This window comes from Triturus cristatus, chromosome 7 (genome assembly GCF_964204655.1).
Source record: "Triturus cristatus chromosome 7, aTriCri1.1, whole genome shotgun sequence".
Classification (NCBI taxonomy): Eukaryota; Metazoa; Chordata; class Amphibia; order Caudata; family Salamandridae; genus Triturus; species Triturus cristatus.
In genome coordinates, this window is record NC_140590.1 from 852,640,488 (window position 1) to 852,656,314 (window position 15,827).

Sequence of the window (15,827 nt, forward strand, 5' to 3'; positions counted from 1 at the left end):
ACTAAAACTTACTAATCTATCCGGAGACGGCTTCACCCCAGAGTCAAGGCCCAATGCTGCATCCCCTGCCTTTCCATGAGATTTGGAGAAGGAGGAGAAAATCCCTTCCACTTTGTTTTGGAAAAAGGTGGCCAGCGCTTCGCATAGTGCCGGACTGGTAGGTGTGATAGGTTCAGTGGGGATCGTAAGCTTTGTAATGGTCCTAAACAATTCTCTGGAAGACGAACTGGCCATCTTTATCTGATCAGTGAAGTAGGCTCTTTTGGCCTCTCCTATTAATTTCTTGTAAGGCTCTCTTTGTACTTTTCTTTATTATTGGAACTGTACCCATTCCGCCATAATCTTTCAAGCCTCTTACAGTCAGTTTTATATTTTTGCAGAGTTTCGGAAAACCACGGGGCAGAGGGCTGGGACCGCCTAGGAGTAAAGAGTTTAACTGGCGCAAATTTATCACAAGGCCTCTCAATCCACTTTGAATACAACTCCTCTGCTTTGTCTACATCAGCTGGAATGCTGGGGGTATTTAAAATAAAAAAATTGCCCATCTATATTTCTCCATGCCCGAATAGCAATCTTATCCCTTGGCAAGGAGTCCGCCTGGATCTTAGACACATGTGAAAGTGTGAAAATTATAGCTGCATGATCTGTCCATGGAAGCGGCAAAGGTTCCAAAATGTCCAGATCAGAATTATTAGTGAAAATGCCATCCAGGGTGTGCCCTGCAATGTACGATGGTCCAACCACCCTTTGAACAAGCCCTCCTCCATACATAAGGTCCATATGTCGCTTATTATCCGGGTCTGAAATATCATCCAGATAAAAATTAAAATCTCTCATGATGGTAAAGGAATTTGCACACAGTCCATCCTCTAACAAGGAGCTGAGCCAATCCAGGAACACGCCTCTGGGCCCTGGAGGACGATAGATCAACAGTGCTTTAAAGGTATTGTGAGGGGAGAGGCGGACACTGATAGACAGTGCCTCACATGCTTGGTTGGAAGCTGTAGAGAAGGAGGGCTCCAGACTTCTGTGATAGATAACAGCGAGCCTTCCCCCTCTTCCTGAGGGTTGGTCCAGTGTGTGACAGACAAAGTTTACTGGCAGAGCCTTCACAATGTCAGGACCTGAGGAACTATCTGTCCATGCCTCCGTAATAAAAGCCATTTTAATCAGATGCTCTTCCATGAACAGACTGCATTCCAGACTATGCTTAACCAGTGACCTGGCATTTAACAGTAAGCATTTCCATGGTGGAGCTTTTGTCACTCGGTTCTGTGAGCCCTTCCTCTCTTTGAGCAATGAGCTGCCATGGCATGCCAAGATATCCTGCAGGAGATATTGACAGATCATGCAATTGGCGACCAAATCCTCCGGACTTGTGTTAGGTAAAAACCTAGGGCAACAAGCCTTCCCATCCTCTGGGTCTATGCTTCTAAGCCGCTTGGGAGAGTACCTTAAGACCTCTAGTCAGTGGTTAATTTGTAATATTAAAAGTGCCGGGGCTCTCCTCAGGAGGCAGCGCTAACAGGAGAAATGTGCTGGTGCAAAATGCCTCCTGACTAGAACCCCGGCACTTATTATACTGCAGAGGACTTGGCCTAATGGCTAGAGCTGCAGATTTCAGAGCTGGGGGACCGGGTTCGAGTCTCGGCGTGCCTCAACATTCTGTGATCATGGGGAAATCGTTTTACTTCCAAATGTGTGTGCTCTTAATTGGTGCTAGAAGCTCCGGTGCTGATAATTAGGTGCCGGTGCTGAGCACCGGAAAGCTCCGGCTCAAATTAAGCACTGCCTCTGGTGTACCAGAGCCAGGAGGACTAGCCCTGAGCCCGGTCCGAGCGCGGATGGGCGCAGGCGGGCTTGCCTTAGGCGCGCCTTCAGCATGCCCGCTGCGCGCGCCCGCTGCGCGGCCGTGGCATACTGGGGTCAGCTCTGCCCATCACGGCAAACTGGGTTAAATGGACTGCCCAGTTCACGCGCCCAATCAGAGCCGCATTCCCGCCTCCCTCTTCCTCCAATCAGCCGCCTCTCACTCGGCGTCACTGGGGAATCCGGACGAGCGAGCAACCGCGATAGCCCAGCGGGCCCTGTAAGGCCCTAAAAACAAATGCCCCAATTAGCAGCACAAGAATTAAAAAGGCAGAGTAACTAAAACAATAGCAGCATTTAAATTAAAAGAGCGTAACCTGGCGGGTATTGAACACAACCCGATCTCCAGGGGTCAGCTCTGCGCGTCACGGCAAACTGGGTTAAATGGACTGCCCAGTTCACGCGCCCAATCAGAGCTCCGTTCCCGCCTCCCTCTTCCTCCAATCACCCGCCTCTCATTCGGCGTCACTGGGAAATCCGGAAGAGAGAGCAACCGCGATTGCCCAGCCGGCCCGGTAAGCCCGTAAAAACAAATGCCCCAATTAGCAGCACAAAAATTAAAAAGGCAGAGTAACTAAAACAATAGCAGCATTTAAATTAAAAGAGCGTAACCTGGCTGGTATTGAACACAACCCGATCTCCAGGGGTCAGCTCTGCGCGTCACGGCAAACTGGGTTAAATGAACTGCCCAGTTCACGCGCCCAATCAGAGCCCCGTTCCCGCCTCCCTCTTCCTCCAATCAGCCGCCTCTCACTCGGCGTCACTGGGGAATCCGGAAGAGCGAGCTACCGTGATAGCCCAGCCGGCCCGGTAAGCCCGTAAAAACAAATGCCCCAATTAGCAGCACAAGAATTAAAAAGGCAGAGTAACTAAAACAATAGCAGCATTTAAATTAAAAGAGCGTAACCTGGCGGGTATTGAACACAACCCGGTCTCCAGGGGATATCAAACTGTGGAAACCTTACAATGGTGACATTTGTATCATCTGGTATGGTAATACAACCCTAGCCATAAAGTTCAAGGATTGGCTCATTACCCAGCATTCTTTTTTGAGATTCACAGACTCGATGAGCAGCACTGATTCAATCTTCTGGACCTTCATATCATAGTGGAACAGGAGAAACTCAAAACAGTTACACATGAGAAACCAACAGCTCATAACTGCCTCCTACAATTCTACAGCTTCCACCCCAGGCACCTTAGGGAAAATAACTCTTTAGGCTGTTTCTGAGGATAAGAAGAAATTACAGTGACCTGAAGGACTTTAAAATACAAGCTAGCTCCCTAGCTCAAAAATTCAGGGAGAGGAAATACCCTGAATGTGTCGTACAAAAAGCCATGAAAAGAGCCTGTATCAACAATAGAGATGCCCTTGTTGACCATACCCCACAGAAACGAACAGAGGAAAGTCTCATGTGTTTAAAAACCTGTAGCATTGCATCTAACATGGCAAGCAAAATCATAAAGAAGACATGGCGAATCTTGAACGGCGGCTCCCTGAATCTCGAGAAACCACTGTTTTCCCAAAAAGAGAAAAAAATCTAGGTATTCACTAGTACATATTGGACCCCTGCGCAGGAAACCACAGACTATCCCCACCTTAGTTCTTCTACTAAGTGTTACTGGATGCCGCCCATGCAGGAATTGTAGCATCTATCCAATGATAAAAGTTACCAAGAGTGTGGATTTCGGGACCAACCCCCCATGGCAAGTTAGACAATTCACGGATTGTAACACCTCCCAGGTGGTTAACATGATAACCTGTCCATGCTAACTATGATACCTCATCAAGATGACAAGTCGCAAAATCAAAACCAGAACATGCAAACACAGAAGTAACCTAAGTTGTGACAGCTGCACAACCAAAATATTTTGACATTTCATTGAAAACTGTCACAAATTGACTAACTTCAAATGGGTTCTATTAGAACACCTACCAAACCCTGTTAACTGTGAAAGAACTCTGCTCAAGAAGAAACCGCGATGGTTTTTCAGACTTTCAACACATATATCAGGACTGAATGACAATATCCCATGGAGACAATTCACTCAGTAATAAAGTATCCTTTAAGCCATTCTCTTGTACTAATGTCCAGGGTCCGTTTTTTTTTATACCCGTTTTAATATTTGATTTCATCACTTATTTTGAATATTTAGTAATTTGCCCTTATTCAGAAACTATGGGTGTTTCAGTTTATAAAAATATACTGGAACAGATTATCCCACACAGGAATTTCACCAAGTGATTGTTCCAATGTAACAATTAAAAAGTTGCATGAATCCGAAAATAGTGCCACTATCGGTAGCCATTTTGTTTCAGATACGCTCTAGTCTTCCTCTTTCAGAGCCCTGAGGCACGGAAGAGAAGTCAGGTGCATTTAATTACGAGATGCAGATGTCAGAAAGAAGTGTCTTTTAACTGTTCCGGCTGCTCAGTTGCCTCAAGATGCAGGCACGAGGTGAGGTATTTTAGGCAAGCAGGTCAGGCTTGGAGTCATAAGTACGGCATAGCTGCTTGTAAGGTATAGACTTTAATTTTCAAGAGGACCCTGATGCTTAATGCTTTCCTCTCTTTTTCCTTTTGTAATCCAGTGTGTACTTATGGATCTTTTGCGTGTTTGAGTGTGGTGTCTAGAGTGTATGACACTAGGTGTCATCCTGTATAAGTCCTAGTGGTGCCCACATTTGCATCAGTTGCTCCCTACATGGGCGAACCTCATTTTTTGACAAAGCCTCATGGTTTTAGATGAGAAGCATAATGATATGGCTACATGATACTGCTAACATCATGAACAACAAGTAGAGAGCATGGTCTTTCAATATCTGTGCATAATCCTTGAACAATGCTGTTTGTTCCCTCTCTTTCCAGATACCCATTTACGGACACCAAGTAGGTGGTTCAGGTGTGCTTGACGTATGTATGGTAAATTCACCAGTTATGTTAGCATTATGGAATAGGTGTAGGTTGTGGTAGTATAATCAGACCTGACCAAAGCCACGAGCATCTGGAAACATAAGTGGCTGAAACATGTTCACCCTATGAGGAAGTAGGGGTAACTAGAGCCCCAGGGCTTCATAACCTTTCCCGCTTTTAATCATACCAGCTGGCGCCCAGCTTAAAACGTTAAGGCAACCAGGCAGGTATTTTTAAAGAATAACCCTGCCCCCATTCACTACCCTATTCTTTTTCCTTCAAAGTGCTCCTGTCTATCTCATAGGCTGTAGCAAGCCCCATTCAGGGCCGGACTGGGAATCAAAACCGGGCCTAGCAAAGTGATCAGCCAGCCCCCCGGGGGGGAGGTTGGGGGTGTGGCCCGGCGGATTGGCAGGGCCGGTTTCGCATGATTTTGTTACAGGGGTGATATTGCAGCTATGCTGCAAAAATGGCCCTGTAACAGAAAACGCCCACCAGGGGCCCAAAACCGGCCCCCACCCTGGCGGCCCACCGGGGAAATGCCCAGTGCCTGCTACGGCCAGTCCGGCCCTGGACCCATTCTACAACAGAATGGGAAGGAACTCTCCATTGAAGCTAGCCACCAAGGGGCTACCCCTGTTGGGTGAAAGTTTATAAAGCAAAGGGACTCTTTTCCCCTTAGGTCGACGGTAGGGTTCTCAGATTTATCCAATCAAGTTGGTCTCTACAGTTTGTGTAAACTACTGAATAAAGGAATAACTTGGAGTGAGTGCAGCTGAGAAACAGCTGTTTGTTTACGTCTGATATGTGCTGATAAAGATCAAAAGCAGGAGCGCCTGAAATGCACACAGTAGTCTGGCTAGGATTGGAGGACTGCGGGGTTCACAGGTTTGGCCTGAGAGAGAGAGTTGAGGAGGGGGCAAAAGAAAGAAAGGAAGGAGGTTCTTCCTTACAACAGATGGAAGTTGTTTTCCAGCATTCAGCATCAGCAATCATATTAGAGGACCTGCACTTAATCGAGGTGCTTTGGTTCATGATTACGCTGCTTGTGAATTGGATAGATACTATCCATTTTGCAAGAAAAGGTGGCTGTTGCTACTGGATTCAAGATAGCCTGGCTGATGAAGGGTAACACCCAGAAACCGGTCCCAGGATGCTTGTTTACGTCCAGGGAGGACCTGGCTAGGCAGTTCGGTCTGGACTGTTCCCATGAGGCACAGGGTCAAGACTGATTTGCATATGGCTCAGTGGCGTAACGAAACTTGAGGGGGCCCCCTGCAAGGTATGTGGAGGGGCCCCCTCGGGGCTCAATCAGTAGCTTCCAGGCCGGAGCATTGTGCTGAGGGAGCTTGGGGGGCCCACCGCATTGCAAGGGATGCGGGGGCCTGTGTTACGCCACTGATATGGCTGGGTCTAAACTGGTGTGGCATGGTGAGCAAAAGAACGATGGATTTAACCCAGATCTCTTGACTGGGGGTGAATGTATGATTTATTTCAGCATTCCGTCCATCATTTGTTTGCGTAGCACTTTTCACCCACTGAGGAATGTGAGTCTTGTGCAGATTTTTCTTCCAAGAATGGCAATACTACCCTGGCAAAAGGACAGTGTTGCCAATGGTAAATTAAGGACCTCTTAGGTCCCACCACACGCACAAGCAGGGAGAGCCACTGGCTTGCCTATTGCTTTCTGATTTGAGCTCAGTTGTGCCTTGCATGTGCTATCCTTCCAGCATGGGCCCTTATGAACCATTCAGTGATGTGGGCCCACTGCTCTGTCGGTTGTCACTGGCAAACTGAGAATTACATTTTAAAACACAGCCTAAACAAACAGCAACTCTCAAGTTGACCTATGATATGCAAGTCACCTATCAAATATTGATAGCTCATTGAATTCTTTTAGTTGAAATTTGTCTTCTGCAATAAATTCAGTAATTCAAAAAAACGAAACGGAAACAAATCAAATCACTGGAAAAGCTACTGACAGTAAACACACGGTACAACTACACATCACTGCATACATCTGTAACACTGTACATTGGAAGCAAGTGGTAACATTTAACATCTATATTGGTATTTTAATAATGCTGCACACATCTAGTTCATGATCAACAGAGCTCTGTACTGAGCGATAGGGCTGACCTAGGAGCAAACATCAGAGAAAGGAAAGCATTGGAAGGAGCATTACTTTTTGTTGCACAAGGCAGTGCCAGCAACAACCTCATAAGAAACTCTTTGGAGCATTCCAGTTTTTCACTAATCAGGTACTGCACAGCTTTTAAAAATTGGTTTCAAATCCTTCAGTATTGTAAGCACTTTTGAAGTGGTACTCGTGAAATATTTAAATGTTGTCAAATGTGCCATTTTTTATGCAAATTGCCCAAAAATGGCAAAAAAAGGCATTGATTTACAGGAAGTTAATAGAATGGCCTATCATTATTCAAAACGTTTAATGCATCTTTAATGCATCGTCCTTCCCCTTCATATGAATTTCCAATCGTGTCTTTTTCAGGTAGATTTTCAGCTCTGTGACATGACTTAGGGGATCATTTAAAGCTAGGCGGTGATGGGAGATCTGCCAGAAACAGGTGGATGCCCTCTCCACACAGCTCTTGGTTCCCTCAACCATTTCTGACTCTGAAGAGACCATATATTGATCTTCAGGGAATGTATAGGCAAAGTATGTTTGCGGTACAGGTTATTAATAGATATACCATGTTTACTTATGTTTTATAAAAGAAAAACAAAAAAACCCAATAATAAATGGAAAAAAAATACTCAAAATAGATGATCAAATGTCTCGGAGTCATGAATTAGCAGCTTTAAAGTGAAGTGTCCAAAGGCACCAGCTAACTAACATCAACATGATCTGTCCCCAGAATAGCATGAATTCCAATTAAAATGTAATCTTTAAATATATTCTGCCCCAAAGATCAATTTACAGTTTTCTCAAAATTGCACAACATTTTACTCCAAAATACAAGCCTTTGGTTGCTGATACATATTCCGTGAGCATCCTTCATGCCAAGACAGCATATCTGGCTATTCAGGGGCATGGAATGGAGCCGGGAGAATAACACCAACTCCTCCATTAAACTGACACCATAGTAATGGCAGGCAGCAAAATGAGTCGGGGGCGGGGGGCGGAGGGGTAGGGAGGAGCCCAGGGAAAGAGAAGAAGGAGAAGAAGCTATAGAAGTAGGCAACAACAGTATAAAGACTTTCAGTATGTCGCAGACATTGCTCTCTGTTCTCAGGTATTAGACAGAAACGGATTGTCCTGTCCTGTTGTGTTAGGGAGAGAGAAAGCAAGAATAGATTTCAAAACCACTTATCACAAGTCAAAGTACCTGCCTTCTTGTGAGTGGCAAACAAACAGCTCAAATGTATCAGGACAGTTAAATAAAGGCAATTGAACAGAAAAAAAGTCCCTAAGCAGAAGCAGACAAGGGGCTGATCACCAGAGCCCTTCTAGTACATACACATATAAGTATATAATAAGTAAATACTAAAGTATATACAACAGGTCTCGAATGCTCGACCTAAAAAACCCCCGAGAGATGGCAATCCAGCCGACTAAATGGATGTTGCCCTAAAACAACTAAGGGTACTGCCATTAGGAAGAATTGCTATATAAAAACCATACATGAGTCAAAGTTAGACTTCTCCCAGAAAACAGTGCAGTGGAACAGAGCTCGGCTATGTTGTGGCCTACTGGGTAATGGAATACCCCGGAGTGAATGCACAAGTGAAACTGCTGATTATTGATGTCTGATATGTGCTGGAAAATATCAGACGGATGACGCCTGAAATGCAGAAAGTAGATTGACTAGGATTGGAGTTCTGTGGGGTTCACAGGCCAAAGAGAGAAAGACGGAGTTGTGGGGAGGGCAAAAGAACGAATGGAAGGAGGCTCTTCCTTACAACGGATAAAAAATTATACAGTAAGTGACACTGGTAATATGCTGTACCAATTTGCAGTAAGTAAGGTAGTAAAGTGTCAGGCCCTGACATTGTCCGACATTTTGGGGATGGGTCCCCACTGAGAACAGTTGGGAAACATTGAGCCATGGTGTCGCTTCAGTGGTTAATCTGAGCAGGTGTTTGCCAGGGCTCAGTCTCGGCAATCAATTCAGAGGACCTGGGCTTAACTGAGGTACTTGTATTCATGATTACACTGACGGTGTAGTAGCCAGGCACAACATCACACGCCTGTACTTTCTGCACGCCCTTTGTGCTATTCTTTGAAGAGTTTCTCACCTGTCTCCTCCGTTCTGGCTCTACCATTTGTCAGTGGTGTCACCGAAAGCCAAACATGGCGTTCTGTTTGCAGCCCCGTGCTCACACAGTTTGACTGACAGCGGGCGGGCACAACTGCAGTGCAGTGAATAGTCCTATTGCTGATGCTGACCTCTGAGTCCTCTGCTTGTGTGAATCTGTGGCCCTGAACTTTGCCTTGCTAACCTATGAAGTGCAGGTGCACAGCACTTTATTAGATAATTGTGGCAAAGGGTCTGTTCACAGCCCTCTAACAGACCTGACCACCTACAATCTTTTAACTGCGCATGTGTCATTAGCCCGGCTATGCCATGTCCAGAGAATAATTAGATGTTTGGTGCCACGTTCAGTGCCTGGAGGAACGCAGCTCTATGCGTACAGGGTAATTGTCTAATATTGTCATGGGGCCAAGCCCCCACGCTCCTGGAGACATGCCACTCCAGCCACTGATATAGACACATCATCAAAAAGCAGGTCCTGGCCAGCAGGAAGCGGGCAAAGGTGAGGAGACAAAGGGTACATCATCTGAGATCCTAAGGGGGCATGCTTCTTAATTAAATCCTCGTCAATGCCATGAGAGGAAAGAGACAGAGAAGCAAAATGAGATGGAAGGAAACCGGCTTGAAGTCACGTAATATTCATCTGCTTTAAAATATTGCTTATGGTGCAGTTCTGCAGTCAGAGTTGACGTGCATGGTGAGGGAGGTGTGAAATAGAATGAGTAATGAGTAGCAGGACAAATTAGTATGCTAGTCCACTAAGAAGGATGCAAGCTTTCTCCTTGAGGAAGAGGTGACGGACACTGGACATTTCTGCCCCATGAGGCATGCTTCACACAAGAGCACACTCAGAGTAAGATGGACACAGTGTAATGGTCTGGAAACAATGGGTGCAGCATTTTATGTGAATTTGACCTTTGCAAATGGATGGAGACACCTTGTTTGTTCATGTTTAACCTATCCACGCAGCGCAGTACAGAACTGTCAGAGAAGATGCTAAATACAAACAAGCTAATAGCCGTGGCTTTCATTTTGAGTCCTGAATAAAATATCAAAAACAGTGAAAAAACAAATCCAACAAGCATTGCAAAGCAAAGAGGTCTCGTCTTTTAATGTTGTTGCCTGATGTTTTTACTTTGCCAATGATGTTCTGTTCTGGCAAAAAGAGAGAAGAATATTTTTTTGCTGATGTGGGACAGCATCAGCCAAAAAGATAAAAGACACCACAGCACGATGACGTGTTCATGCAATGGCGTCGCTGTAATGGAGGTAAATGAGACCGGAGCTGGATTGTAGTAGAATCCAGAGTGAATATTTATTTCTGGAATTTAAGTCGTAACAAAGAAAGGGAACCACAGCAGAGAGAACTGCTCCGAGCGTAGAGTCTGCATAGAAAGCCGCAGTCAGAGGGAAACATTCTAGAAGGTTGAAGAATGGAAAGGAATGGAGAGAATTAAAGGGAAAGGAGCATTAAGAAGGAAAGAGAAAAGAACAGATAAGATAAAGGATATTACAACATCTCCCCTCTTACAAACAATTTAGGACACAACAACATCTTTATAACGTTGAGGTAGTCTACACATTCTTCTTGCTGGTAGTTGAGAAGGTGCAGGTGAAGGAGAGACAACAATGGGAGGAGAAACATCTGAAGCAATAAACTGATTGTGAACATCATCCACATGAGAATGAACAGAGGTATTGTATACATTTTGAGGCTCAAAAAGGTTAGAGTCATCGGAGTGACATGGTACTGCAGTTTTGTTGTAAATGTCAGCTTGCATGTCAGAGATGGGAACAAGTCTGCCCTTGTTCCACCACCCTCTGTCCTGCAATAAGCAAGCACTGAGGCCAACCTTCATGATTTTACAAGGTGGAGTAAAAGAAGATTCCAACTTTTTGACTCCAAAAGGTTTCCTGATGAGAACCCAAGTACCCACAGAAAAGTCTTTGTAATGGGTATGTTTAGTATTATCATATTGAACTTTTTGTTTATCTTGCGCCAAAGAAACAGTATTACGTACATTGGAATCCTGTTCAGTGAGTTTATCAAGAACAGAATGTCGTTCCAGCCAAGAAGGCAGGAGTTTGCAGCGACATTTCCTACCTCTTAACAATTCAAAAGGGGTGCAGCCAGTGGTAGAATGTAGTGAATTGTGGAAGGCATTAATCTTGTCCTTCAGAAAAAGATTGTAATCCAAACCTGAGGAGAGAGCAGTTTGAATTCCTTCTTTTAGGAAGCGATTCGCTCTTTCCGCTAAACCGTTGGCTGATGGGCTATACAAAGCAGCCTGGAAGTGTTTGATGTCAAAGTCTATTAAGACGTTTTTCATGGTAGTGGAGACAAAATGGGTGCCATTAAAGTCTATTAAGACGTTTTTCATGGTAGTGGAGACAAAATGGGTGCCATTATCAGTGACTATCTCTTTCCAGAGAATAAAAATGTTTGAGAAACTGTAAAACAGATAGGGTAGAAGCAGATTCTACAAAAGAAAAGTAATTCCACTTAGAGTAATAATCAATCAGTACTAACAAAAATTTGGAAGAGCTAAGCAAAAGATTGAAAGGACCAGCAAAATCCAGAGCAACTTTCACCCAGGGACCATTCAGTAAAGCAACAGGACAAAGGGGATTTTGTGCATGGTCTTCCAATGCTTGTCCGAAACAACGTATTGGGGCACAAATCCACAAAGGAAGAGACTTGAGTATTCAAGGTGGGCCACCAATAATTTTCTCTAAGTTTTTTACATGTGGCAGTGACTCCTAAATGTCTGTCATGGGCAATAGAAATGAGTTTATTCCTTAGAGAAGACGGAGGAATAAAACTGCCATTCCTGATGCACAAATCATTTTCAAGAGACAACTCTGAGGAAATTTGAGCAAATGGTTTTAAATAGTGAGGTAAGTTTTGAATAGGAGGCCAACCTTTAATAATGAAATCAGAGACTTTCTTGAGGGATGTGTCAAGGGAGGAAGCATCAAGCCGTTCCTTCTCAGAAATGATGCCATTAGAAAAGGAAGAAGCATCAATGGTGGCTACAACACACTCAAAATCGTCAATCAGTAGAGGGCAACGGTAGACGGGAAAGGCAATCAGCTCTGAAGTCCCTGCCGCCTTGAATGTATTTAATTAGAAAATTATAATTTTGTAGTTTAGAGAGTAAGCATACAAGGCGAGCAGAAGCTTTGCCTAACCCGTCGCCCTGTAATGAGTAGACAAGGGGTTTGGGATCAGTATAAATGGTGAAATGACTGCCCCAGAGATAGGTCTTGAATTTGTGAACGGCCAAGACATGAGCTAAAGCCTCCCTCTCACGAATCCCCCGCTTTTGCAGCTCAAGCGGGGGCGGTGTTGACACTCACAGTTATTTATGAGCCTTTCCTATCTGCACCTCTGCAGTCAAAAACTCTTAAAATACAAAAATATGGGACACCAATAACAGAGGTCAGGCAAGAAAAGTTAATTACAACTAAGAAATGAAGTGAAGAGAGAAAGAGGGAGAGAGAGGCTGGAAGGAAGAGAGAAATTAAGGGCATATGAAAATAAAGAAGAAACTGTGATGAGAAGGAAGGGTAAAAAGGATGAAAGGCTGAATGCAAGGGCGAATGGACTGATGGATATAAATATAAAACAATATTTGCATGAGTGAGAGAAAAAAAAGTAGCTGGGATGATTAAAATCTGGATGAAGGAGTGAATGGATGAATGATCATCTGGATGGAAGTGTGGAAGGATGAATTGCTGGATTGATAAAAGGAGGATTAATTGGTGGATGGATGAAGAATTGATGGATGAATGGATGGGTAAATGGATGTATGAATGTTTGAAAGTGTGAGGGGAAGGATAGACTGATGGGATTGATAGAAAACTAATAATGACGGGGTGGATGGAATTTTGAAAGGATGGATGAAAGTATGAAATGATGTATAGATGGATGTATACATGAAAGGCTTAAAGATGAATAGAAGGTGTTAATAAGGGACCTCGCCTAGAATGGGCGGGGCTTACTTGCTTCGCTCACCCAATGGCATTCGAGATCTGGATCAAAGTGGGGGGGTGTATTTTAATGTGCAGGCTACTCCTTTCTGTTCATGTGCATGTGTCATGATGTGAAGTTTAAATTTACTGTTCCGAGATAGGTGTGCCACTCTTGGAGCACTGCATAAAAACTACATATATGCTTGAAAGTGCACCAGGGTGAAAAGAGCAACCCAGTAGCAACTGCCTGACCCTCCAAAAAATTGAAAAATAAAGCATTTTCCTTTAAAAAAATGCAAAGACTGGAATGGGTAACAACAGAGGAACTGTTGTGAATGAAGTCAACTGCAAGGTTTGGACGTGGGTGAAGCAACATGTGCGGGGTGGAAGAACAACAAAAAAGTTTGGTTCACAGAGAAAAAAAAAGAAAAAAATCAAGATTGGGAAGGGTGGTGGAAACAACAGTCAAACTATGGGAAGGAGCATTCAACCTGGAGAAAGAGAGGGCATACAAGGGAGAGAGCAAGAAAATAAATGCACTCTCCTGAAGTACTAAAAGAAAAGCATAGTCCCTTGATTGTGAGCAGGGAAATGATACAAGCCAAGCAACGGTAAAGAAGCTGTGCACTAGGTAAGGGAGAACCACAAGAAGAGAAAGAAAAGCCATTGAATAGGATGCAAGTAAATGAACTGAAATATTAATGGAACTCTTTTTACTTGCAGAAGTACCCTCCCAGGAAAGACTGTGTACGGGCGGTATCACTGCAAACCGGCTACTTGATCCAGACCAATGGAGCTAATGGGTGCATCCTTTACTATCTGACTCAAGTTGACCCTAAAGGTAAGTGGACCCTTTTACAGTACTTAATCTCACGACCATTTAGGCCAAGTTTTCAAAGTCACACCTATGTAGGTACAAATGGCTGGATGTACCAGTGCACATTCACTTTTGAAATTTTAAACTTCAAAATTATGAACTTGTGCTCATAAAGTAATTTACTCTTGCATGATACTGCCCCAGTTCGATGTGGACATAGGCATGCAAACCTTCTTACAGATGGGAAAAGCTCAGGAGTAAATCCTTTAGGGGAAGGAGGTTCTCCAAAGTAAAAAATAGTTTCCCTCTGCAGAAAAAAAATGCAGTTGCTCTAATGTAAAGGCAATTTTGCAGGCACAGTTGCACACTATGTACAGTTATGCATGCAGAACTAACATATTCTGAATGTAATTAGGAATTCACAAAACGTTTCTTGGAGTGCCCTTCGAAACTTGCCGCTGCCACTTGTTTCCAGGACTACTTCTGAGAAACTTGTGTGAATTCTGAAAATGTGTAAATCGACACCTAAATAGGGAAGTGAACCTATGGATACAGGGATTTAGAAACTGATTTTTTTAAGGCCGTTTGAGTTTTTTGCAAATGGTCTGGACTTTATAAAATACTGAGTTCAAGGACTAATTTCCAGTACTGAAAAGGATTCTGAAAGTTAGCAGGATTAGCTTGCAGTCTGAGAGCTTGTGAGGTTTGCCGGCCTATCCAGACTACACAACCCAACCCGAACTTGGACGGAAGTGGACCCTTATGATTTAAAGAAGTAATTGCTTCTCCAGTTAAGTGTGGGTAACCAGGAGAGTTCATCCTACTTTTAGGCTCTGATAAATATCACCTTTGTATTTGAACGCCTCTGGCATCACTATCCCACTTGAAAACAAAATTAATTCATCCTCAAACGATAATTGGAAAAACATGTCTACCTTATTGACTACTTGAATCCAGGACCATCATTATGGTAGCCCTAGCTCCTAAGTTAATGATGATGAGGTTTTGTGGCCTAAAAAGAAACACTGTAAAGTGGCTTTGTATGGATTTGTGGCGTTTACACTATGGTTATGTATGGCTCTCACAGAGAACCTCTATCATTTATTTCAGTTCCTGAATCTCATAATCCACTGTTATGACATAGCAAGAGTTGATAACTAAACTTGTTGCCCGCTGTTGTGATTTCATAAAGGCCTTGTCATGTGCTCAATTTCGGCCTGGTAAGACATAGTGCTATTTTTACGTGCACTCTGTTCTTTCCTAAAATTGCTTTCTTTTTGTCACATCGACTTTTTGCACACATTTGCATGTGTGACACAAGTTAGTTTCTTGGAAACACTGACCTTGCTGACATGGAGAACTTCATGAGAACACTATCACTCTGCCTTGGCATTGTGTACAAGGCCATCAAGTGTGTTATACAAATGTGTTTGTTATTACGTCCATATGACGACACAGCTATCTGTGGAATACAAACAATAGCAGCCTGATCACAATCTCGGCCCAAGGTAAGAATGCCTTTTTCTATATATAACCTTTTGCTTCTTAAGTATAATCAGAGTAGGCACTTCTGCTGACTTTGAGGGGTCCCTGCATGCTGAACCTTTCGCCCAGCGGCTGACTGACATCTCCATGAGGGTTGTCCAGTTTGTGACCAAGACGGGGTCCTACACTCTTACCCAACAGGTAAAGGGGTTAGATCAAACCTGAAGGAGATTTCATGGCAGACCATACATCTACACCTTGGACACGTAGGTTAGGGTTTGCATCGTAGGAGTATACTAGACTATTATAATACTGTATATAAATGCATAAATAAGTTTTCTCAGCAAGAAAATCTAAGTTTTATTCACTGTCTTGATGCTCATTATAACTTTTGTCTGCTTCTGTCTATTGATCATTGCAGCACATATTTTTCATACAAGGATCACTTTGAATCAATAAATATTGAAAAACATCCCTTCGTGCATTCTATGTA

At 43.7% G+C, this 15,827-nt stretch overlaps 1 protein-coding gene across 1 annotated transcript in view; it reads left to right on the forward strand.

Annotated features, from left to right (window-relative positions):
• The window catches only part of LOC146810699 (START domain-containing protein 10-like), a 234,811-nt gene that overhangs the window by 188,371 nt on the left and 30,613 nt on the right, over positions 1–15,827 (forward strand). Inside the window, exon 4 of the mRNA XM_085617770.1 lies at positions 13,756–13,873. Coding sequence (XP_085473896.1) covers positions 13,756–13,873 — 118 coding nt within the window. The remainder of the gene's footprint in view (positions 1–13,755; positions 13,874–15,827) is intronic.